General features: G+C 41.9%; 1 protein-coding gene across 2 annotated transcripts in view; it reads left to right on the top strand.

The window, feature by feature from the left end:
• The window catches only part of Adamtsl3 (ADAMTS like 3), a 282,049-nt gene that overhangs the window by 104,225 nt on the left and 154,583 nt on the right, over positions 1-23,241 (top strand). For both annotated transcript variants that reach the window (XM_021167800.3, XM_029480045.2), the window contains exons 5-6: positions 1,663-1,708; positions 9,208-9,444. In XM_021167800.3, the coding sequence (XP_021023459.1) occupies positions 1,663-1,708; positions 9,208-9,444 (283 nt within the window). The remainder of the gene's footprint in view (positions 1-1,662; positions 1,709-9,207; positions 9,445-23,241) is intronic.

Below are 23,241 nucleotides of genomic sequence, written 5' to 3'. Positions count from 1 at the left end.
CAAAGTGTTCAGATGTTCCTCCCTGTCTAGCAGTTACCATCTTCCTAAAATTAACAGAGTGATTTTGAAATCACCCATTCACTCTCTTGTTTGTTTTCCTTTGTCATTCACATAAAAAGAAAAGTGACACAGGCCTGGCAGGCAGCTGTGGTTCCCAGGAGAATGTGTCCTCCAGCCCAGCATGGCTCTCCTGCCAGCCTTCCAGCTTGGTGCTTCCTGGGACTTTACAATGTGTCTTAGTAAAGGTTTCTACTGCTGTGAAGAGACACCCTGATCTGAGCAACTCTTATAAAGGACCACATTTAATTGGGGCTGGCTTACAGTTCAGAGGTTTAGTTCATTATGTCCTGATGAGAAGCATGGGGACGTGTAGGCAGACATAACGCTGGAGAAGGAGCTAAGAGCTCTAAATTTTGATCCACATGCAGCAGAAGTGACTGTATTCCACACTGGGCATAGCTTGAGCATATGAGACCTTAAATCCCACCCCACAGTGACACACTCCTTCCAATAAGGCCACACCTCCTATGGGCTAAGCACTCACATGCATGGATTCTTGGGGGCCATTCCTATTCAATCCACCACACCTCTCATGAAGATTGTAGCAAACCTCAATAGTAGACTCATTACAAGCCACACGATGAGGAGCTGTAGCCATGGAGCATGAAGACAGCCAGCCCATGGCTGCAATGCGGGAAGACATTTTTAACTACACATTCAGAAGGAACAACTAGTGGGTTCTTGGTCTGTGTTCAAAGCCGAGTATTTAGAAAGATTAGGGGCGACACTTTTGGAGGCAGCCATAACCCTGGTTTTACTCCAAAACTTGGTTTTCACAAACCCTTCAAAATCCGACCAAGAATGGCACCTCCCAGAGAAGTGCCATTTCTAAAAGAACTTAGGGGGTCCAGTCAGTAGAGGAACAAAAAGTTTAAAGCTAGCTAGGCATGGCTAATGGAGCCCTGCCGATGACTAACTAACTAAATAAGTGACCAGGTGAATAAACAAAGTACGGGTGGTATGGGGTGTGTAAGTGGAAAGGTGTGAGTTTAAGGGGAACAAAGAAGGAAAGGTGAGAATCAGAATTAAAGAGAGCACCGGTGAGCTAGACATGGTGGTACATGCCTCTAATTACAGGACTTGGTGACCTAGAGCATGAACTGCAACCTATAGCCAGTTCCAGGCCAGGGCTAAATGGCAAAGACACTTTTCAAAAGACAAAACAAACAAGCAACAACAAAACACAGGAAGTGTATCAGATCCAATAATATACAAAATAATCATTACAATGAAAACCATGTAGAGAAACATTTGTAGATTTCTTTGAACACACACACACACACACACACACACACACACACACACACTCCAACCACACATGCACACCATCTCCCCCCTCAAACACACTACATAATTTCAGAGATTATGTAGAGATTATGTAGGGTAAGAAAAAACTAATTGATGTCATTCCATAAAGAATTGACCCTGGGTTTATGGATGCCTTGAGATGATTTTGGTCTCTCAGGCTTAGAAGTTTGAGTCTTCAGAGTTTAAACCTTTAATCTTTGCAACAGCACGTACTACTAAAATTTTTATAGGAGACTAGTACCTTGTCTTTGCATCATCACCTCCATAAAATCTATCATTTCCTTCCTCCTTTAGGAACTGCGAAGGACAGAACATCAGATACAAGACCTGCAGCAATCACGTAAGTCTGAAGAAAATGCAATCCAGTCAAACCCTGGAGTGTTTGACATGTACCGTGAGAAGTGTCTTGAGAATCCCTCTACTGATTTTAAATACTTGTGTGAGTGATGAGAGCCTTTGTGTAGAAGTATCTTCCACTCCACCAGCTTTCATGTTTATGATGGAACTTGTAAATATGTCAGTCACTATGCGTCCATTCACAGAAGTGATATACACAATAGCTTCAGGGTCCTTCAAGGCTCCAAGTGCTTTTGTGTCAGCCTCTTTATCCAGTCTCCTCCACAAGATCTGAAAACGCACAGGCATGTGAAGTGGGACTGAGGCTGGGAGGGGGGTAAAATTATTTTTTGAGGGCCTCAAAGGAAGACTACAGATGGGATCGGGTCTAATGGTGTTTTGGCCACTGCAGACTGCCTGTTGTGCCTACTGCAGACAGGGCTAAGTGACACAGAAGGTCACGCAAAAGGAAGGACTTATACAAGCCTTACTGTTCGTTTGTTACATTAATCAGTGCTAAGAATTAGAATATTTTCTTTTGCAATTATAAAAAGCAAAATTATCTGGTAAAGAGTTTGCCTTGCAAACATGAACACATGAGTTCAAGGCCCAGAACCCATGTGAAAATTCCAAACTTGGTGGTGGGCACTAGGGAGGCAGAGACCTGGGCTTACTGGCTAGTCATCTTTGTCTAGCTTGGTGGGCTCTAGGCTACTGAGGGACCCCATCTCAAAGGAGGTCGATTGCATTCTTTAGGATGAGGGCCAAGGCTGTCCTTTAGCCTTCAGGCACACATGTGCACACAGGCATGTGCACTTGCTCTTTGGTATGCACATGTGCATGATATACACATCAAGCATGAAAAACTGATAAAAAGCAACCGATCATTTTCATTTCAGTCTTTTTCGTCTTTAGCAACATATACTCAAATTGAAATGACAGGGCTCAAGATGAAGTTCTGTGGCATTGGGAAACTTCTGCAAGAGATGCAGTTTTGTTAGGCAATGAAATGATGCTTGAGACAACAGGAATGAAGAACACAGTAGCTGGTAACACCCCACGAGCCCAATGGTTGCTACAGGACAAGCCCTGGGCGAGCTGCAAACACGTGAATATTCAGTGAACCAAGGCCAAGGAAAAACAGGGGAAGAAATGGAGAAACAACTGAAGCCAAGTCAGAGACATGAAGTCCTTTGTGCCCATCTGAATTCTGCTACTTGTTCGAGTGACTGTTGAGGAAGGCATCCCCACAGTTGTGCTTTGTAATTCTGCCCACCACAGAAAAGCTTACCAAACATCACTGGCTAAGGAAACACCAGACAGTCTTTTGTTGATTAGCATGGGGCTGTAGGAAATGCACTGAGAACCCACAGATGAAGAATTCTCCCCTCTCGAGCTGAAAAGCACCCCTGCTTCAGATGGCAGGAGAGGGAGACATGAGCAGGGTATGGAGTCACCGTGTTCTCTCCAAGAATTGAGGCTGTGGTTTAGGGGCTCCTGGGTTCTCTCTCAAAAGAGATGGGGCCTTCTGCTGAAAGAATGCGGAACAGCAAGACATGTCTGTGTGCAGCATGGTGACTCCTGAGTGACTTCAGGCTTCAGACATAAGATTTCTTTTATGCATTTTACTTAATTCACTTTACATCCTGCTCACTGCCCCCCTCCCACTCACCCCCCTCACAATCCTTTCCTCCCTTCCCCTTCCTCTTTTCCTCTGAGCAGGTGAGGACCCTCTGGGCATCCCCCAACTGACACATCAAGGTTCTCAGACATAATAAGCTTTGATTACCATTCAGCCCAGATCCTTACAGCCAGGGCCTCGACTCCTGGACTTGGGGGAGAATTATCTTCATCAGGAGTCTATCAAAGCAAATGTGCAGAAGTCATGCATATCAGCCACGAATCCCAATAGCTGGTTTCATTGACCTCGTGTTTTCTTAGTCCAGAGTTTATGGGACTTATGGCAATGCTGGAAGAAGCAAAGGCAATGTCTTCAAAACTGTGCAGTACATTACAACTTGGCAGGAACATTTTTGCAACATGGACAATTTTTTTTTATGAGCACTGTTAGCTCTCCACAGTGGGCTTCCTGATGGCTTCCAGAAAAGGTGCCATTAGACATGGCCCTTGCAGGGTCCTTCCTTCATGCCATAGGGCCCACAAGTGGCTAGTTTCTGACAGTGTTTCTCTTGGAGGTGTTCTTTTCTTTCCATTGCTGTTGCTTCTGCTTTGCATAAGAGCCATGTCCTGGGGCTCAATGGCTCAGTGGCGGAGGAAACGAACTGTTCTTTCAGAGGACTGGAACATATGTTCCTAGACCTTAGGCTGAGAAGCTCACAATTGCTTGCAACTCTAGCCCCAGGGACTGCAACACTCACCTCTGACCTCTGTGAACACACTTATATACACATACCCCCCAAATAAATAATAAACCTTTAAAGAAAGAGGTGTGTCCTTTCATACCTGTCTTGAGACTATGAGACCATCTAGGTTATTTTAAGACACAATAATCTCTACAATGTCTTGAGCTGCACCTAGCTAGACAACTCTAGCTAGTTGTCTAACCTAGTTAGACAACTCTAAACTGGACAGACTTAGAGTTGATGCTAGAAGACTGTAAAGCAAATAAAAGCAATGAACTGAGTTGCCACTGGCCACCTCTTAGAAAGTGGTAGCCATGAAATAGTTCAGTCACCATTAGAAAACTTGAATGTTCAGAGTGCTTCTAAGTTCCTACCTCTGAGATCAAGAGAGCACATGTTTACTGAACATACTTTATGAACTTTTTGCCCTGTGTCATATGTTCACTGTCCCTCAATATAAATATGTGGGATGTAATGATATTTAAGCATGAACAGGTTTTGAGATCCTGAGCCCCAAAAGTGAGGAACATGGGTGACTTTCTTCTTCTACTGACGTTCATAGCGTGCCAGTTGTTTCTTCTCTCTTAATATCTCAGCCATTCTCTGCTGTAATAAAAACTGCTTGGCTCTGCTTGGGCACACATGTCATAAAAGGGACGGCCAGCCCAGCCCAGCCCTTCATGTGACTTCTCATCTCTGATCCTGTGTGTGTGTGTGCGTGTGTGAGTGTAATTTCAAATTCCTGGGAAAGTTTGACCTGGCAAAGACCAGTTTGCCTCTGGATAGTCAGTTCTGGCCAAGGATTACAAATGTGGCCACCCATTGGGTAACGACTAGGCTTAGGCAGACATGCTAAACTTATGCTAACTAGCACTCATTATGATTTTTTGAAACTTTATTGGCTTATAGCAATCAGGCAGGCAGACTATTCAGGCCTAAAGAGCATTTGCCACACCTGTGAGCTCACTGTAAGGGGCAGAGTGTCTGCTCCCAGCTTTCATACACGATTTTCTTTGGTTTCAAAGAATTTGAAAGAAAACATGACCATGGCTTATGGGGAAGTAGATTATGTCATTTTGTTATCAGTCACATAGAAGACAAAGACAGAGTCCCCATTTCTCTTCTCTTCTCTTCTCTTCTCTTCTCTTCTCTTCTCTTCTCTTCTCTTCTCTTCTCTTCTCTTCTCTTCTCTTCTCTTCTCTCCTTTCCTTTCCTTTCGTTTCTTTCTTTTGTCCTTCCTTCCTTCCTTCCTTCCTTCCTTCCTTCCTTCCTTTCTTTCTTTCTTTCTTTCTTTCTTTCTTTCTTTCTTTCTTTCTTTCTTTCTTTCCTTTTACATATTTTCTTTATTTACATTTCAAATGTTATCCCCTTTCCTAGTTTCCCCTCCGAAAATCCCCTATCCCCTCCCTCCCTCCCTTGTGCTTCCCAACCCACCCACTCCTGCTTCCTGGCCCTGGAATTCCCTATACTGGGGCATAGAACCTTCACAGGTCCAAGGGCCTCTCCTCCCATTGATGAATGACTAGGCCATCCTCTGCTATATATGCTAGATGCATATCTAGAGCCATGAGTCCTACTATGTGTTTTCTTTGATTTGTGGTTTAGTCCTAGGGAGCTCTGGAGGTACTGGTTAGTTCATATTGTTGTTCTTTCTAGGGGGCTGCAAACCCCTTCAGCTCCTTGGGTACTTTCTCCAGCTCTTTCATTGGGGACCCTGTGCTCTGTCCAATGGATGACTGTGAGCATTCACTTCTGTATTTGACAAGTACTGGCAGAACTTCTCAGGAGACAGCTATATCAGGCTCCTGTCAGCAAGCTCTTGTTGGCATCTGCAATAGTGTCTGGGTTTGGTGGTTGTTTATGAGATGGATCCCCAGGTGGGGCAGTCTCTGGATGGTCATCCCTTCAGTCTCTGCTCTGAACTTTGTCTCTGTAACTCCTTCCATGGGTATTTTGTGGATTGCAATCTGGTACAACAACTCTGGAAATCAGTTTTGCAGTTCCTCAGAAAATTAGACATAGTACTACCAGAAGATCCAGCAATACCACTCCTGGGCATATACCCAGAAGATGTTCCAACTGGTAATAAGGACACATGCTCCACTATGTTCATAGCAGTCTTATTTATAAGACCAGAAGCTGGAAAGAACTCAGATGTCCCTCAACAGAAGAATGGATACAGAAAATGTGGTAGATTTATACAATGGAGTACTACTCAGCTATTAAAAACAATGAATTTATGAAATTCTTAGACAAATGGATGGATCTCCAGATCATCCTAAATGAGGTAACCCAATCACAAAAGAACACACATGATATCCACTCACTGATAAGTGGATATTAGCCCAGAAGCTAAGAATACCCAAGATACAATCTGTAAAACATATGAAACTCAAGAAGAAGGAACACCAAAGTCTGGATAATTCGATCATTCTTAGAGTCCCCATTTCTACAGAGTTATCCAACTTCAGTCTACTTTCATTGGCTTTGCCTCATTTGTCATGACTAGGGTTCAGATTTTATCTAGCTAAGAGAAGAAAAATGAGTGCACTGGGTTTTGGACTGCTTTACAAGAACGTGGTACAAATGAGCCCACGGGAAAGTTTGCTAGGTATGGTCTACGCATTCTCTATTTTCAAAGGATTTGGGAATGTTTACAAAGACTGAAAGCACATGCATAGTTGTTGCATAACATCTGGAGGGGCAGCACAAAGTGCACAGTTGTCCCTAAACTGAGGCAACATCAACAGCCTAAAGACTGACTCATTCAAGTTCAGCGAGTTTAATAGGGGTTACTTACGTATGATTATGGAAAGGGCCATTCTCCTAGAAGTCCCTGTGCCTGTCATTTTATGTGGCTCTAAGCTATAGTAGAATTGGTGCAGATCTGGTTAGAGGTCTTCTGGTGGGGCAGTGGATGTGATTGCAGACTCACAGACCAAGTGAGGCTCTGGGAAACTTATATTAATATGTACTCTGTCCTTGTCCTTTCAAAGATTCCAATGGTCTAGACAAACGTGATCCCACTCTGGTAATGATGGCTTGTTCTTCTGCTGCCTTGACAGATTTACCTAATCTATGAGGTCTTTTTAGGACCTGTAGGACTGAGGTCTTATTGTAACAATAAAACACAGGTTTGGTATGGGTTAAGAAAAACATAAACTATATTTTAGAGGCATGAAAGAAACTATATTTTAGAAGCAATGTTGAAAAAACATTCACTATTTCTCAGGAAAAATAGGATGAGGTGAGATTTTTACCTCACAGTATTTATTTGAATAACTCCAGCTATATGAAAGAGTTAAGCTGGTCAGAGTTGCACATGGGTGAGGCAGAGCAAAATGAACTCCAGGTTCAAAGTACAAGTGTAGCCAGTCTGGGCTATGGAGACCCTACCTCCGAAGTAAGATTAGAAAAAGCCAGAACAACAATGACCCACAAAACCCAAAGCCCAAACTCAAAAGAGTCAGATGCCATTGCCAACCTATAAAGGAACAAGACTAATGCATTCAATGTTTATTTGTCCTTGGGGCAGGGTAAGAAAAGAATTTGTAGCCCATTAAAATAGGAAGAAATCTTTCGGGCTAAGAATTGTTAACAGAGAGGCTGCATAATCATTTAAGCCTTCTGGACTTCACAAGGCGCCCAGAGCAAAATTAAATAGTGAAAAGATTTCCAATACGAATGACCATATTTGATGCCTTCACTATAAAATGTAGTAAGTTTATCTGCTAAAAAATAATGCAAAGGCAGATAGAGGACATAAAAAAGGAATTTTCAAAGATTTGATATAAAAAGCAAACTAATAAGACTACCTATGAATCCTAAAGAATAAGAAGGAAATGGAATTCCATTATACACTTCTGATTAGAAAATTATAATATCCAACTGAGGAAGAAGGATTCAGAAAGGCCACCTGTGTAGCCCATAGGTAACAATAATACACTTCTGGATGACCGTTTAGCAATGCTGGAGTGGCCCATAAACAGACACACACTTGCACTCAAAAGTTTATTTCCAGAAACAAACCCTTGGGAAAGAATTGGTTTAAATATTTAAGTATGGGGATCTTTGTAACTTATTCATTTTAATAGAAACTTTCTGCAGTGTTCTTAGAACGAACATTAATTATCTCCATAACAGGGCGAGTATAAAGTTATAGAAACAAGAGTTTTAGCGTGTGCACACTTGTCTCATCCAGCATCTTGCCTCAGAACTATCTAGAAGGAAGAATTCATAACTTAATAAAAAGACTTCCCCAGGTCATCCGCACTTGTGTGATTGCTTTTAGTACGAGGGTGCCCCAGGGTGTCAGGTTTCATTTGCTTTTGTCACAGATACAATTTTGAACTATCTTGGTGAAGACATGTTTGGTACAAGTGGAGGCACAGCCAGCAAACACAGAGGCTTGGACAAGGCTGCATCTCTTCCTGGAGATTTATATGCAGTTAATAGTTGCTAGCAGTGGGTGTGGGGTGTCTGGGGACACAAAATAAGACATGAAAGTAGAATGACAATTGGGAAGAGGAAGGTGATCAGTGGGATAGGGGCAGGGGAGGGTAATAGGGTGAATATAATCAAAACATCATATACATTATGAAAATATGTTAATACAGCCCATTATTATATATAATTAAATACTTTAATAAAGAACACAGTGGTTTGGGACTAAAACGGGGCAATGGATTCCCCTGAAATAGCCCCTGAGGGCCAGGACTACTGCTGTTCCTATGAAGACCTTGAATCATCTTGGAAATATAAAGGTCTTTGAGTTCTCCTTGATTCAAATACTTTTGGAAGTTTACACACAAGATGGCTAAACAAGGGCAAAATTAGCTCCTACATATCATAGGCTTTAATTAGCTGGGGGAAACACCTGGATGGAAGAGAGATCAGATTAATTACATGATCCCCTAAGTAGGTCCACATTGCAGAGACCCCTGTGGAATCCCACAAAGTAGAACTGCAGATTCGGTTTGTAATCTCAGAGATGGGGGTCGGGGGGAAAGACGGAGGGAGAACCTGGGGTGAGGAAGCGAGGTGTGTCTCATTAGAGGCAGTTGGGGTCTGGCTCAACCTTCTGTTGACCCCATGGCTGGTTACCCTGCACATGCACATGGTTCCTTCTGTTTACTTGTAGGACTGCCCAGCAGATGCAGAAGACTTCAGAGCCCAGCAGTGCTCAGCCTACAATGACGTGCAGTACCAGGGTCATTATTATGAATGGGTTCCACTATACAATGACCCTGCTGCCCCATGTGCACTCAAGTGTCACGCTCGGGGACAGAGTCTGGTTGTAGAGCTGGCACCCAAAGTGTTGGATGGGACTCGTTGCAATGCTGACTCTCTGGATATGTGCATAAGTGGCATCTGCCAGGTAAGTCACACCTGCCACACTTGGCCTGGGTTTGGGGATGTGCCCTGCCTATTCTTGATAAAGAGGTTTTGACCATTTCAGTGTAAATGTATTCCCCAGTAGAGAATGTGATGGCTTTAGGGAAATGATAGAATTCTCCCTCTGTTTTGACTGCTGAGAAAGGGTTTTCAAAACCCTGGATAGCTTGGGCATTTCTTTATTTAATATGATTTTTGCCTATGCAGAATCAAAATATATGACTCTTAATAGTTTCCTGGGATCAGGAACTCTCCAAGTAGGATGTGCCAAGCAGACTCCCAGTGAAGGGTTTGAGGTAGTGTAACTTGCTTCTCCCTCCCAGAATTTCTGACACAGCGGGAGGAGTGATGCCCAGCTCTCTGCATTTCTCAATAGAAAATGAAGCTACCAAAGCTTTGCTGAGTTCTCTAGGACCATGCTCTTTTGAGAGCTGCTTTGAAAGAGCAATGTGGATCTCTGGGGTCAAGGGCAGTCCAGCAAATGTGTCAGGTTATTTTGCAGAGACGAAATGAATGGGACCAAGGTGTGAACTCCAGTGTACTGTAATGAGTGAGGATTTAGACAGGTTCCAAAGGCAGCATGAGGACTACAGGGCCATCACAGAATTATTGTCTTCTCTGAAGGATGTTCATTCCCCACCCCCTTCTCTCTGTCAGGCTGCAGGTGCAGGTAAATAAAGGGTGTGGGAGAGAACCCTTGTCTCTCCAGAGCTCTAGTGCTCTGGGCAAGCAGACACTGGGGACTGCCGTGTGCTCTCTATGTGTCCCTGGTGGGCATCCTGCTGTGGGAAGCCATGGAACTCTAGTCTGTGGTGGTATAGAGGGAGCAGTCCAGGGTCTCTGGGCCTCACAGAGACCAGAGACAACACATTCTCAGTCTTGGGTATCTCAGATGTCATTGTATGTTGTATGCTGCAGAAGAGCTGAGAACAAAGTGAGGGCCCTGGGGGCAGCTTGGTCAGCCCCAGAGCCGAAGGGGAGAAGGGGGTAGGGGAAGAGGCGCTGGATGGCTTCCACTCAGGTGAGAGTCTTTGGTTCAGTCCAGCCTGGTGGCTGGAAACACTGGGAGGCCTTCTCATGGGAGATTAGAAATGGCTCTTTAGGGGAAGGCCTATTCCATCATTCAAGAATGGTGGGTTGTAATGAGCAGAGAAGGTCCATGGTTTTAGAGTTTTATTGTATAAAGGCAGAAAGAAAGAGAGAAGGTAGAAAAAGAGAGGCCAGCCATGGCCATGTGGGGAGAGGGGAAAAGGGGGGGTTAAGAAGGGCTAGAGATGAGAATGAAAGGTAAGAGCTTAAGAGAAAGAGGAGGGGCCAAATAGCCCCTTTTATAGTGGGCTGGGCTATCTCGCTGTTGTCAATTAGCTGTGAGGGTGGAGTCTAGCCCGAATGCTAGGAGCTTGGGACATTGTCTGCATGACTGATAGTCACAAGATTATGGAGGTGGGGGCTCCATGGTGTCAGGCGCCTATGTCTGGAATGTGGCTCACTGTTCCAGCCCTTGTAGAGTTTTCTACTGGGTCTCCAGAGTAAGCTTCACTCAACTAAAACATAGGCTGTCTTTCATTGTTCATGGTCCCACATCTCTCCTATCTCTCTCTCTTTCTCCCTCCCTCCCTCCCTCTCTTCCTCCCTCCCTTCACCCTCTTTTTCGTGTGTGTGTGTGTGTGTGTGTGTGTGTGTGTGTGTGTGTGTGTGTATGTGTGTGTGTATGTTAGCTCATATGAGAAGGTGTGGAGACTTAGAGGTCGACATTGACATCTTCCTCACTGATTTTTCACCTCACATTTTGAGACAGTCTCTCACTAAACCCAGAGTGTCCTCACATCACCAGTTCTGGTATTATAGGCATGCGTCACATGTCCAAGGTTTCTGAACTGATGTTTATACAATAAACATTTTACCAATGGAGCCATCTCCCAGCCTCTGAAGAATGCCTTTGTAAAGAAGGAAAATGATAGAGTTGATCCCTGAGGTTTGAGGAAGGCTTGGGGTGGAGACAGGATAGTGTAGGAGGCTAATAGAACAGCAGGACAAGGTAATAGGGGATTGAAGATGATCAGAGTATTGTATACATGCACGGGATGTCATAATGAAACCCACCAATTTATACAACAAATAAATGCTACTAAAAATAGAAAGGAGCATTTTTAGCATTCCACCTCCTCTAGGAGGCTTGGGGGAAAAACAGCAAGCGATCCATCTGCATGTGAGAGGAAACTGGATATTTATCTTTCTTTTCCCCATTGTGTTTCATGTCCCTTCTTCCTCCATCCTTCACTTTCCTCCCCTTTACCAAGTAGCTCCCTTCTACTTTCAGGTCATTTCCTTTTAAAAATTCTTATTACTTTGTGATCATTTTGTGTGTTTAACATACAAATGCCATCTTTGTGTTAACAGCCCCCTCAATGGTTCGTGATGAGTTGTCAAAAAATTCAGGAGCCCTGCCAGGTTGTCCAGGCTCTTTCTACACATATTTCTGCTATTCCACTTAAGTCTGTTTTTAATATAATATTAAAGGAGGTTTATAGATACCCAGGAAAATTAGTGTGATACATATTTCCCTCTCTTCTTCTTCCTCCTCTTCCTTCTATTCTTCTTTTTCTTGTTTTTACTCTCCCTTTTCTTTCTCTTCTTCCTCTTCCTCCTCTTCCATTCCTCTTCCTCTTCTTCCATTTCTCTTCTCCTCTTCCTCTTCTCACTTTCATTGTCATCATCTTTTTTCTTCTCTACCTCTTCCTCCTCTTCTACATCTTCCTCCTCTTCTACATCTTCCTCCTCTTCTTCCTCTTCCTCCTCTTCATTGTAATTGTTTTTCTTCTTCCTTTCCCCTCTTCTCTCTTCCTCTTCTTCTTCCTCCTCCTCTTCCTTCTCTTTATCCTCATTTTTTAAAAAATATACTACTTTTATTATTAATTCATTAACAATGAATAATTTCTAGAGCCTTCCTCTTGCTGAGATATTACATGAGTGATTTTTTTAAATATTTTTATTACATATTTTCCTCAATTACATTTCCAATGCTATCCCAAAAGTCCCCCATAGCGCCCCCCACTTCCCTACCCACCCATTCCCATTCTTTTGGCCCTGGCATTCCCCTATATTGGGGCATATAAAGTTTGCAAGTCCAATGGGCCTCTCTTTCCATTGATGGCCGACTAGGCCATCTTTCTATACATATGCAGCTAGAGACAAGAGCTCCGGGGTTCTGGTTAGTACATCATGTTGTTCCAACAATAGGGTTGCAGATCCCTTTAGCTCCTTGGGTACTTTCTCTAGCTTCTCCATTGGGAGCCCTGTGATACATCCAATAGCTGACTGTGAACATCCACTCCTGTGTTTGCTAGGCCCCGGCATCGTCTCATAAGAGACAGCTATATTTGGGTCCTTTCAGCAAAATCTTGCTAGTGTATGCAATGGTGTCAGCGTTTAGAAGCTGCTTATGGGATGGATCCCTGGATACGGCAGTCTCTAAATGGTCCATCCTTTCATCACAGCTACGAACTTTGTCTCTGTAACTCCTTCCCTGGGTGTTTTGTTCCCAATTCTAAGAAGGTGCACAGTGTCCACACTTTGGTCTTCATTCTTCTTGAGTTTCATGCGTTTAGCAAATTGTATCTTATATCTTGGGTATCCTAAGTTTTGGGCTAATATCCACTTATCACTGAATACATATTGTGTGAGTTCTTTTGTGATTGTGTTACTTCACTCAAGATGATGCCCTCCAGGTCCATCCATTTGGCTATGAATTTCATAAATTCATTCTTTTTAATAGCTGAGTAGTACTCCATTGTGTAAATGTACCATAATTTCTGTATCCATTCCTCTGTTGAGGGACATCTGGGTTCTTTCCAGCTTCTGGCTATTATAAATAGGGCTGCTATGAACATAGTGGAGCATGTGTCCTTTTTACCGGTTGGGACATCTTCTGGATATATGCCCAGGAGAGGTATTGCTGAATCCTCCGGTAGTACTATGTCCAATTTTCTGAGGAACCGCCAGACTGATTTCCAGAGTGGTTGTACAAGCTTGCAATCCCACCAACAATGGAGGAGTGTTCCTCTTTCTCCACATCCTTGCCAGCATCTGCTGTCACCTGAATTTTTGATCTTAGCCATTCTGACTGGTGTGAGGTGGAATCTCAGGGTTGTTTTAATTTGCATTTCCCTGATGATTAAGGATGTTGAACATCTTTTCAGGTGCTTCTCTGCCATTCGGTATTCCTCAGGTGAGAATTCTTTGTTCAGTTCTGAGCCCCATTTTTTAATGGGGTTATTTGACTTTCTGGAGTCCACCTTCTTGAGTTCTTTATATATATTGGATATTAGTCCCTTATCTGATTTAGGATAGGTGAAGATCCTTTCCCAATCTGTTGGTGGTTTTTTTGTCTTATTGATGGTGTCTTTAGCCTTGCAGAAGCTTTGTAGTTTCATGAGGTCCCACTTGTCAATTCTCGATCTTACAGCACAAGCCATTACTGTTCTATTCAGGAATTTTCCCCCTGTGCCCATATCTTCAAGGCTTTTCCCCACTTTCTCCTCTATAAGTTTCAGTGTCTCTGGTTTTATGTGAAGTTCCTTGATCCACTTAGACTTGACCTTAGTACAAGGAGATAGGAATGGATCGACTCGCATTCTTCTACATGTTAACAACCAGTTGTGCCAGCACCATTTGTTGAAAATGCTGTCTTTCTTCCACTGGATGTTTTTAGCTCCCTTGTCGAAGATCAAGTGACCGTAGGTGTGTGGGTTCATTTCTGGGTCTTCAATTCTATTCCATTGGTCTATTTGTCTGTCACTATACCAGTACCATGCAGTTTTTATCACAATTGCTCTGTAGTAGAGCTTTAGGTCCGGCATGGTGATTCCACCAGAGGTTCTTTTATCCTTGAGAAGAGTTTTTGCTATCCTAGGTTTTTTGTTATTCCAGATGAATTTGCAGATTGCACTTTCTAATTCGTTGAATAATTGATTTGGAATTGTGATGGGGATTGCATTGAATCTGTAGATTGCTTTTGGCAAGATAGCCATTTTTACAATGTTGATCCTGCCAATCCATGAGCATGGGAGATCTTTCCATCTTCTGAGATCTTCTATAATTTCTTTCTTCAGAGACTTGAAGTTTTTATTATACAGATCTTTCACTTCCTTAGTTAGAGTCACGCCAAGATATTTTATATTATTTGTGACTATTGAGAAGGGTGTTGTTTCCCTAATTTCTTTCTCAGCCTGTTTATTCTTTGTGTAGAGAAAGGCCATTGTTTTGTTTGAGTTAATTTTATATCCAGCTACTTCACCGAAGCTGTTTATCAGGCTTAGGAGTTCTCTGGTGGAATTTTTAGGGTCACTTATATATACTATCATATCATCTGCAAAGAGTGATATTTTGACTTCATCATTTCCAATTTGTATCCCTTTGATCTCCTTTTGTTGTCGAATTTCTCTGGCTAGGACTTCAAGTACAATGTTGAATAGGTATGGAGAAAGTGGACAGCCTTGTCTAGTCCCTGATTTTAGAGGGATTGCTTCAAGCTTCTCACCATTTACTTTGATGCTGGCTACTGGTTTGCTGTAGATTGCTTTTATCATGTTTAGGTATGGGCCTTGAATTCCTGATCTTTCCAAGACTTTTATCATGAATGGGTGTTGGATCTTGTCAAATGCTTTTTCCGCATCTAACGAGATGACCATGTGGTTTTTGTCTTTGAGTTTGTTTATAAACTGGATTACGTTGATGGATTTCCGTATATTGAACCATCCCTGCATCCCTGGGATGAAACCTACTTGGTCAGGATGGATGATTGTTTTGATGTGTTCTTGGATTCGGTTAGCAAGAACTTTATTGAGGATTTTTGCATCAATATTCATAAGGGATATTGGTCTGAAGTTTTCTATCTTTGTTGGGTCTTTTTGTGGTTTAGGTATTAGAGTAATTGTGGCTTCATAGAATGAGTTGGGTAGAGTACCTTCTGTTTCTATTTTGTGGAATAGTTTGTGAAGAACTGGGATTAGATCTTCTTTGAAGGTCTGATAGAACTCTGCACTAAACCCATCTGGTCCTGGGCTTTTTTTAGTTGGGAGACTATTAATGACTGCTTCTATTTCTTTGGGGGATATAGGGCTGTTTAGATCATTAACCTGATCTTGATTCAACTTTGGTACCTGGTATCTGTCTAGGAACTTCTCCATTTCATCCAGGTTCTCCAGTTTTGTTGAGTATAGCCTTTGGTAGAAGGATCTGATGGTGTTTTGGATGTCTTCAGGATCTGTTGTTATGTCTCCTTTTTCATTTCTGATTTTGTTAATTAGGATGCTTTCCCTGTGCCCTCTAGTGAGCCTGGCTAAGGGTTTATCTATCTTGTTGATTTTCTCAAAGAACCAGCTCCTTGATTGGTTGATTCTTTGAATAGTTCTTCTTGTTTCCACTTGGTTGATTTCGCCCCTGAGTTTGATTATTTCCTGCTGTCTACTCCTCTTGGGTGAATTTGCTTCCTTTTGTTCTAGTGCTTTTAGGTATGTTGTCAAGCTGCTATTGTGTGCTCTCTCGAGTTTCCTTTTGGAGGCACTCAGAGCTATGAGTTTTCCTCTTAGAGATGCTTTCATTGCGTCCCATAAGTTTGGGTATGTTGTGGCTTCATTTTCATTGAACTCTAAAAAGTCCTTAATTTCTTTCTTTATTCCTTCCTTGACCAAGGTATCATTGAGAAGAGTGTTGTTCAGTTTCCACGTGAATGTTGGCTTTCTATTATTTATTTTGTTATTGAAGATCAGCCTTAGTCCATGGTGATCTGATAGGATGCATGGGACAATTTCAATATTTTTGTATCTGTTGAGGCCTGTTTTTTGACCAATTATGTGGTCAATTTTGGAGAAGGTACCATGAGGTGCTGAGAAGAAGGTATATCCTTTTGTTTTAGGATAGAATGTTCTGTAGATATCTGCCAGATCCATTTGATTCATAATTTCTCTTAGTTTCTCTGTGTCCCTGTTTAGTTTCTGTTTCCATGATCTGTCCATTGGGGAAAGTGGTGTGTTGAAGTCTCCCACTATTATTGTATGAGGTGCAATGTGTGCTTTGAGATTTACTAAAGTTTCTTTAATGAATGTGGCTGCATAGATATTCAGGATTGATAGTTCCTCTTGGAGGATTTTACCTTTGATGAGTATGAAGTGTCCCTCCCTGTCTTTTTTAATGACTTTGGGTTGGAAGTCAATCTTATCAGATATTAGAATGGCTACTCCAGCTTGTTTCTTCATACCATTTGCTTGGAAAATTGTTTTCCAGCCTTTCATTCTGAGGTAGTGTCTATCTTTTTCTCTGAGATGAGTTTCCTGTAAGCAGCAAAATGTTGGGTCTTGTTTGTGTAGCCAGTTTGTTAGTCTATATCTTTTTATCGTGGAGTTGAGTCCATTGATATTAAGAGATATTAAGGAAAAGTAATTGTTGTTTCCTGTTATTTTTGTTGTTAAAGTTGGCATTCTGTTCTTGTGGCTGTCTTCTTTTAGGTTTGTTGAGGGATTACCTTCTTGTTGTTTCTAGGGCGTGGTTCCTGTCCTTGTATTGGTTTTTTTTCCTGTTATTATCCTTTGAAGGGCTGGATTCGTGGAGAGATAATGTGTGAATTTGGTTTTGTCGTGGAATACTTTGGTTTCTCCATCTATGTTAATTGAGAGTTTGGCTGGGTATAGTAGCCTGGGCTGGAGTTTGTGTTCTTTTAGTGTCTGTATAACATCCGTCCAGGATCTTCTGGCTTTCATAGTCTCTGGTGAAAAATCTGGTGTAATTCTGATAGGCTTGCCTTTATATGTTACTTGGCCTTTTTCTCTTACTGCTTTTAGTATTCTATCTTTATTTAGAGCATTTGTTGTTCTGATTATTATGTGTCGGGAGGTATTTCTTTTCTGGTCCAGTCTATTTGGAGTTCTGTAGGCTTCTTGTATGTTCATGGGCATCTCTTTCTTTAGATTTGGGAAGTTTTCTTCTATAATTTTGTTGAAGATGTTTGCTGGTCCTTTGAGTTGAAAATCTTCATTCTCATCCACTCCTATTATCCGTAGGTTTGGTCTTCTCATTGTGTCCTGTATTTCTTGGATGTTTTGAGTTAGGATCTTTTTGCATTTTACATTTTCCTTGATTGTTGTGCAGATGTTCTCTATGGAATCTTCTGCACCTGAGATTCTCTCTTCCATCTCTTGTATTCTGTTGCTGATGCTGGTATCTATGGTTCCAGATTTCTTTCCTAGGGTTTCTATCTCCAGTGTTGCCTCATTTTGGGTTTTCTTTATTGTGTCTACTTCCCTTTTTAGGTCTAGTATGGTTTTGTTCATTTCCCTCATCTGTTTGGATGTGTTTTCCTGTTTTTCATTAAGGACTTCTACCTGTTTGATTAGGTTATCCTGTTTTTCTTTAAGGATTTGTAGCTCTTTAGCAGTGTTCTCCTGCAATTCTTTAAGGGATTTTTGTGCTTCCTCTTTATTGTCTTCTACCTGTTTACCAGTGTTCCTTTGTATTTCTTTAAGTGTGTTATTAAAGTCCTTCTTGAAGTCCTCTACCATCATCAGGAGATATGCTTTTAGATCCGTGTCTAGCTTTTCTGGTGTGTTGGGGTGCCCTGGACTGGGCGAAGTGGGAGTGCTGGGTTCTAATGATGGTGAGTGGTCTTGGTTTCTGTTAGTAAGATTATTACGTTTACCTTTCGCCATCTGGTAATCTCTGGGGTTAGTTGTTGTCGTTGTCACTGTTTAAAGATTGGAGCAGAAGCTGTGTTCCACTCACCAGCAGTCTCAAAATCCTGTGGCGGGGGGCGTGGGTAGCTGGCAGTACCCCGGTGCTGGTCCAGCCGGAAGAGGCCTGTGGTCCTACTCAGGCTGGTTTTCTGCTTCCCTAACTAATGCAGTCTCAGGTCCCGCGGGCAATTGGATTGGAGCAGAAGCTGTGTTCCACTCTCCAGAAGTCTTAAGATCCTGTGGTGGGTGTTGTGGGTAGCTGGCGAGTGTCAGCCGCCCCTGCGCCCTAGCTACCCTGGTGCTTTTCTGACCGGAATATGCTTGTGGCCCTATGTAGGCCGGATTTCTCCCTCCCCAACCAAAGCAGTCTCAGGTCCTGCGTGATTGGACTGGAGCAGAAGCTGTGTTCCACTCACCAGAAGTCTTAAGATCCTGTGGCGGGTGTTGTGGGTAGCTGGCGAGTGTCAGCCGACCCTGCGCCCTTGCTACCCTGGTGCTCTTCTGACTGGAAGAGGCTTGTTTTATCCTCCTTTTACTTTTACTTTTTTTTTTTTTTTTTTTTTTTGATTTTTGAGACAGGGCTTCTCTGTGTGGCCCTGCTATCCTGGAACTCTCTCTGTAGACCAGACTGGCCTCAAGTTCATTGATCCATCTGCCTCGGCCTCCTGAGTGATGGGATTACAGGCATGTGTTACCATGCCCAGCTTTCCATACCTCTTCTGACTCCTATGCACACCTATCCTCTCAACTCCACAACTTTCCCATCCAAATTCTATAGATTTACAATCAATGAGCCCACATTAAACAGCACATTATTGCCCACATCAGGACTTACAGGTATCATTTGCTCTCCTGGGGATTTATTTTCTTTTTGAGGGAGAGTCTTGCCATATACCTCACACTGTTCTCAAAATAACTATGTAGCTCAGACTAGCACCAAGCCTGTTGTCCTTCTAGCCTGGACTCTTGAGCGCTAGGATTGCAGACCTATGCCATATCCACCAGCGTCATACTAAGTCTTCCCACTGACATAGAACTCTCTGAGCTTTGTCTTTATATTCCTCTGCCAGCCCCTCCTCCCCATCAACCTCTGGTAACCATTGGAAAATTTCAAAATACTTAGAGACCCTGTATTTCTAAATAACACATGGACAAAGGGAAAAAGTCTCACAAGAAAGGAAAAATTATTTTGAGCTCAGTGAACACAGAAATACAATATGGTAAAAATATGTGCAATACAACAGAAGCTGTGCTCTAAGGAACATTTCCAACCCTGACGACGGCTCTGAGAGGAAGCCTGAGGAACCTGGGAATGCAGCACCATCCCATCCAAGTCAACCTGAAGAAAATAACCAATGCAGGTGAAAGAAAAGTCCCAAGGAAAAGACTTGGAAATAGCTCACTGAGAGTCAGACTAAGAAAATAATGAGGCAGAAACAAAATGGTCCAGCAGTGAGAGTGGAGACATTCCTCTGATCAGAGCCAGTGGACATTAAAGGACGCCAATGAATAAGAGCAGCCCTGTGCCCACAGATCAGACTACATGAGCCACTCCTTCAAAGGCAAGGTCTGCCAAACCTCCGTAATTAGAAATAGACAGGGCATGTTAATAACGATTAAAGAACTCAAATCATGACCACAAACTTTCCAAAACAGTAAGTCTTCTGCCACAGTTATATTCAAACAAATACTTCAGGAAATAATTTTATCAATTTTTTATTTATAGTTTTACATTTTTCTTTAATTTTTTGCATCATTTCTTTAATCATTGCATCATTTCCCCCTTCCCCGCCTCCTTTTAGACTTTCCCATAGACTACTTCTTGATCTCTTTCAAATTCATGGCCTCTTTTTTCATTAATTGGTATATAAATACATATATATACACATACATACATACATACATACATACATGCATCTTTATACATACATACACACACATACATACATACACACACATACATACATACACACACATTTCTAAATGCAACCTTCTCAGTCTGTACAATGTTACTTCTATGCATGTTTTTAGGGCTGACCAGATGGTACTAATGACTAGTTTGTATAATCTTCCCTGGAGAAGACTATGTCTCCAGCTCTGGCATGCCTTAGTGGCCTGTAGCTCTTTGTGTAGGGAGAAGACTTCATGGGATTTTCCTGTCCATGTTAGTATCTCTATTGCTGTTGTTCTTGTTCAGCTCATGTTTAGGTAGTCATGTTAGTGACACTTCATGGGGTAGACTCTAACATTGCTAAGAGACACAATGTTGCAGCCAACTCTCTCTCTTATACCCATTCTGTATGATCTCTTTCATAGTGGGAGAGATCTAAATTCATTCTTCCAAGAGCACATATACAAAAATCTCAACAAATATTAGTAAACTAAACTCAACAATGTCCAGAAACTCAGCCAATGACTTTTATCCCAGATATGCAAAGCCAGTTCAGCATTCAAAAATCAATTAATATAATCCATCTTATCCATGTGCTAGAGAAGAACCATGATTATAAGAACAGCTATAGGAAAAAAATTAATGAAATCTAACACTCATTCATGATGAGAAAGGTTAAAGAAGAACCTTCAAGAAACTAAGAGGAGAATTTCCATCACTTGATAATGTATATTTTAAAAAATTATATTTAAAAAATTATTTTAAAAAATTATATTTAAAAAAGTACAGCATATTTTTAAAAACAGGATATCTCTGTTTGGCCCTGACTAGTTTGGAACTCACTCTGTAGATCAAGATGGCCTTGAACTCACAACAATTTGCTTGCTTCTGCCTCCTGGGTCCTGGGATTAAAGTGTGTGCCACCACAATTGGCTTAACGTTGTTCTTAATGGTAAGAAACTAGACACTTACTTGATAAGATCAGGAAAAAGGCAAAGATGTCTTTCAACCCTGTCACCGCTTTTCAACATACTGGGAATAAAAGATGAGAAAAGGTATACTTACTGATTGAGAAAAACTAAAATTATCTTTGTTTATACATGATTTTATTGTATATGTCAAATAATAAAGGAAAAAAACCTCCTGGAACTAATAATTGATTACAAGTAATCCAGTGTATAGAACAGGTTTGCTATACACAAGTCAGTGACTTCAGTGATAGACAGCAGAAGGATGCAATTTGATATTGAAAATATAATTCCATTTACATTAGCATCCTCAAAATGATATGGAGCTAGCAAAGCTGGAGGACTGACGTTATACAATCTGAAGACTCAACATAAAGTGACAGTAATTGAGGCAATAAGTACACGGCTAGACAAATGGACCAGTGGACCAAGTAGAAAGCCTATGAATTAGTCCACAGCAAGCCACATGATCTCTGAGAAAGGAGCAATGAAGAGAAGACAGCCAACAGATTGTACTAGGTGAACTGGATATTTACATACAAGAATTCTAGGTAAAGATTGGTGTCCTTCAAAAACAAATACATCACAAACGTAAATGTAAACTGAAGAATCTTTTTGAAGTCAACACTACGGTATCTAGCATCCCTTCACTGCCTGCCAATCTCTTTGTTCAGTGCCTGCCCTGTTCCATCATATCTAACACTTTCTGTCGACAAATCTTCCCATGGTCAAGGCTTACAGCTTCATTTTTCTGCATCACACACTGGCTATGATTTTCCTCCTTTGCAGTCAGTCCATCCTGGGACTTGTCTGCTGAACCATCATCATCATCACCATCAGTCTGAGGGATTACATTTGTTTTCTTCCAACTTTTGCCAATAGCATGATTACTTTTGTACTCAAAATGTGCTTGTTATTATTAAAGATGTCTTAGAGGTCTGGAATTGAGCTCCATAGTATAGCACTTTCCAAATATACAAGGCCCTAAGCATCAGCAACAGAATAAAAGATTAGTCTGGGCTTCAGGAGAACTCTGTAGGTGAGGTGATATTACAAACTGAGGCTTTGAAAAGTTGATAACAAGTTAAATAGACAAAGATAAGCAGCGGGCTTATGACATACAGAACAAATATGCAGTATCAGGTTGTATAAAGGATATCTGATTGCTCTATAGGGCTGACATAAGGTATTCTATACAATAGTGCTAGAAGATGGGGCTGTGAGAGTGTGTGGAAAGAAACCACTTGTTAACCTTTCCTGAGAGCTGTGAGAAGAGCCACTAAGGAATTGTCTTAAGAAATAGTTCAGATGGGCTTGGCTTTAGGGAGGTCACTTCGATGGTAGTGTGCCAGAATATTTGGAGGGGGTGGGATCTGGGAACACAATGGAAGGTCAAGTTTGGACTCAGGAGGGATGCAAAGTCAAACAGTGGGTAGGATGAATGAAGAGGGGGAGGAAACTTCAGAGATGAACAAACATCTTTTAGGACTGGATGTTAGAATGGATGTGGGGAGTAAAAGGGGGTTGCCGGGTAGACAGTGAGGTCACTGGGGGAAGAGAAGGTATCAGGTGAGAAGAGATATGTAGGCCAAAGATGAGCTGAGCTGGGTACACCTGTGGATATAGAAGTTGGCACAGAATTTGAGGCCTTAGGGGCAATTGTAAGATCATAACATCTGATCTAATGTCTGTGAGTACTGAGAAAGGCAGAGCCACTGATGGGGGAGACACTGGCTTTGACACTGAAGGAAACACATAAGAAAAAGCACTCAAATATACTTCTATTTAGTGTAAAGACCACAGGAAGCAAAGAAAGGGTGGGAGAGTGTTATGCAAGGAGATTAACAGTGCCAAGTATTTTTGTGGATTCAAGAGGAACAAGGAGAGATATTGATAAAAGATACTTGGTGGTGTTGGTTTGAGTAAAGCCTGTGACATGGTTAGAAAAGGCACTAGTGGATACAGGCTTTGTCAGTTGCTCATGGGTACTATAACAAATTGCTGCGAAGTTGATAGCTTAAAACAATAGAAATGTATTCTCACACAGTCTAGAAGCCAGAAGCCCCAAATCAAGTCATCAACGTTGTTTGTTATTTCCAGAGGGAAAATTCACCACGCGCTTTTCTCTCCCTGTGGATCCATCATGACAGTCTTCGCCTCTGTTTTTCATCTTAGCTTCTCATCTATCTCCCTGT

This window comes from Mus caroli, unplaced genomic scaffold (assembly GCF_978045245.1).
Source record: "Mus caroli unplaced genomic scaffold, Mus_caroli_1 scaffold_8, whole genome shotgun sequence".
Classification (NCBI taxonomy): domain Eukaryota; kingdom Metazoa; phylum Chordata; class Mammalia; order Rodentia; family Muridae; genus Mus; species Mus caroli.
The sequence above is the reverse complement of the archived record's forward strand: the minus strand, read 5'-3'. Positions and strand labels throughout refer to the sequence as shown.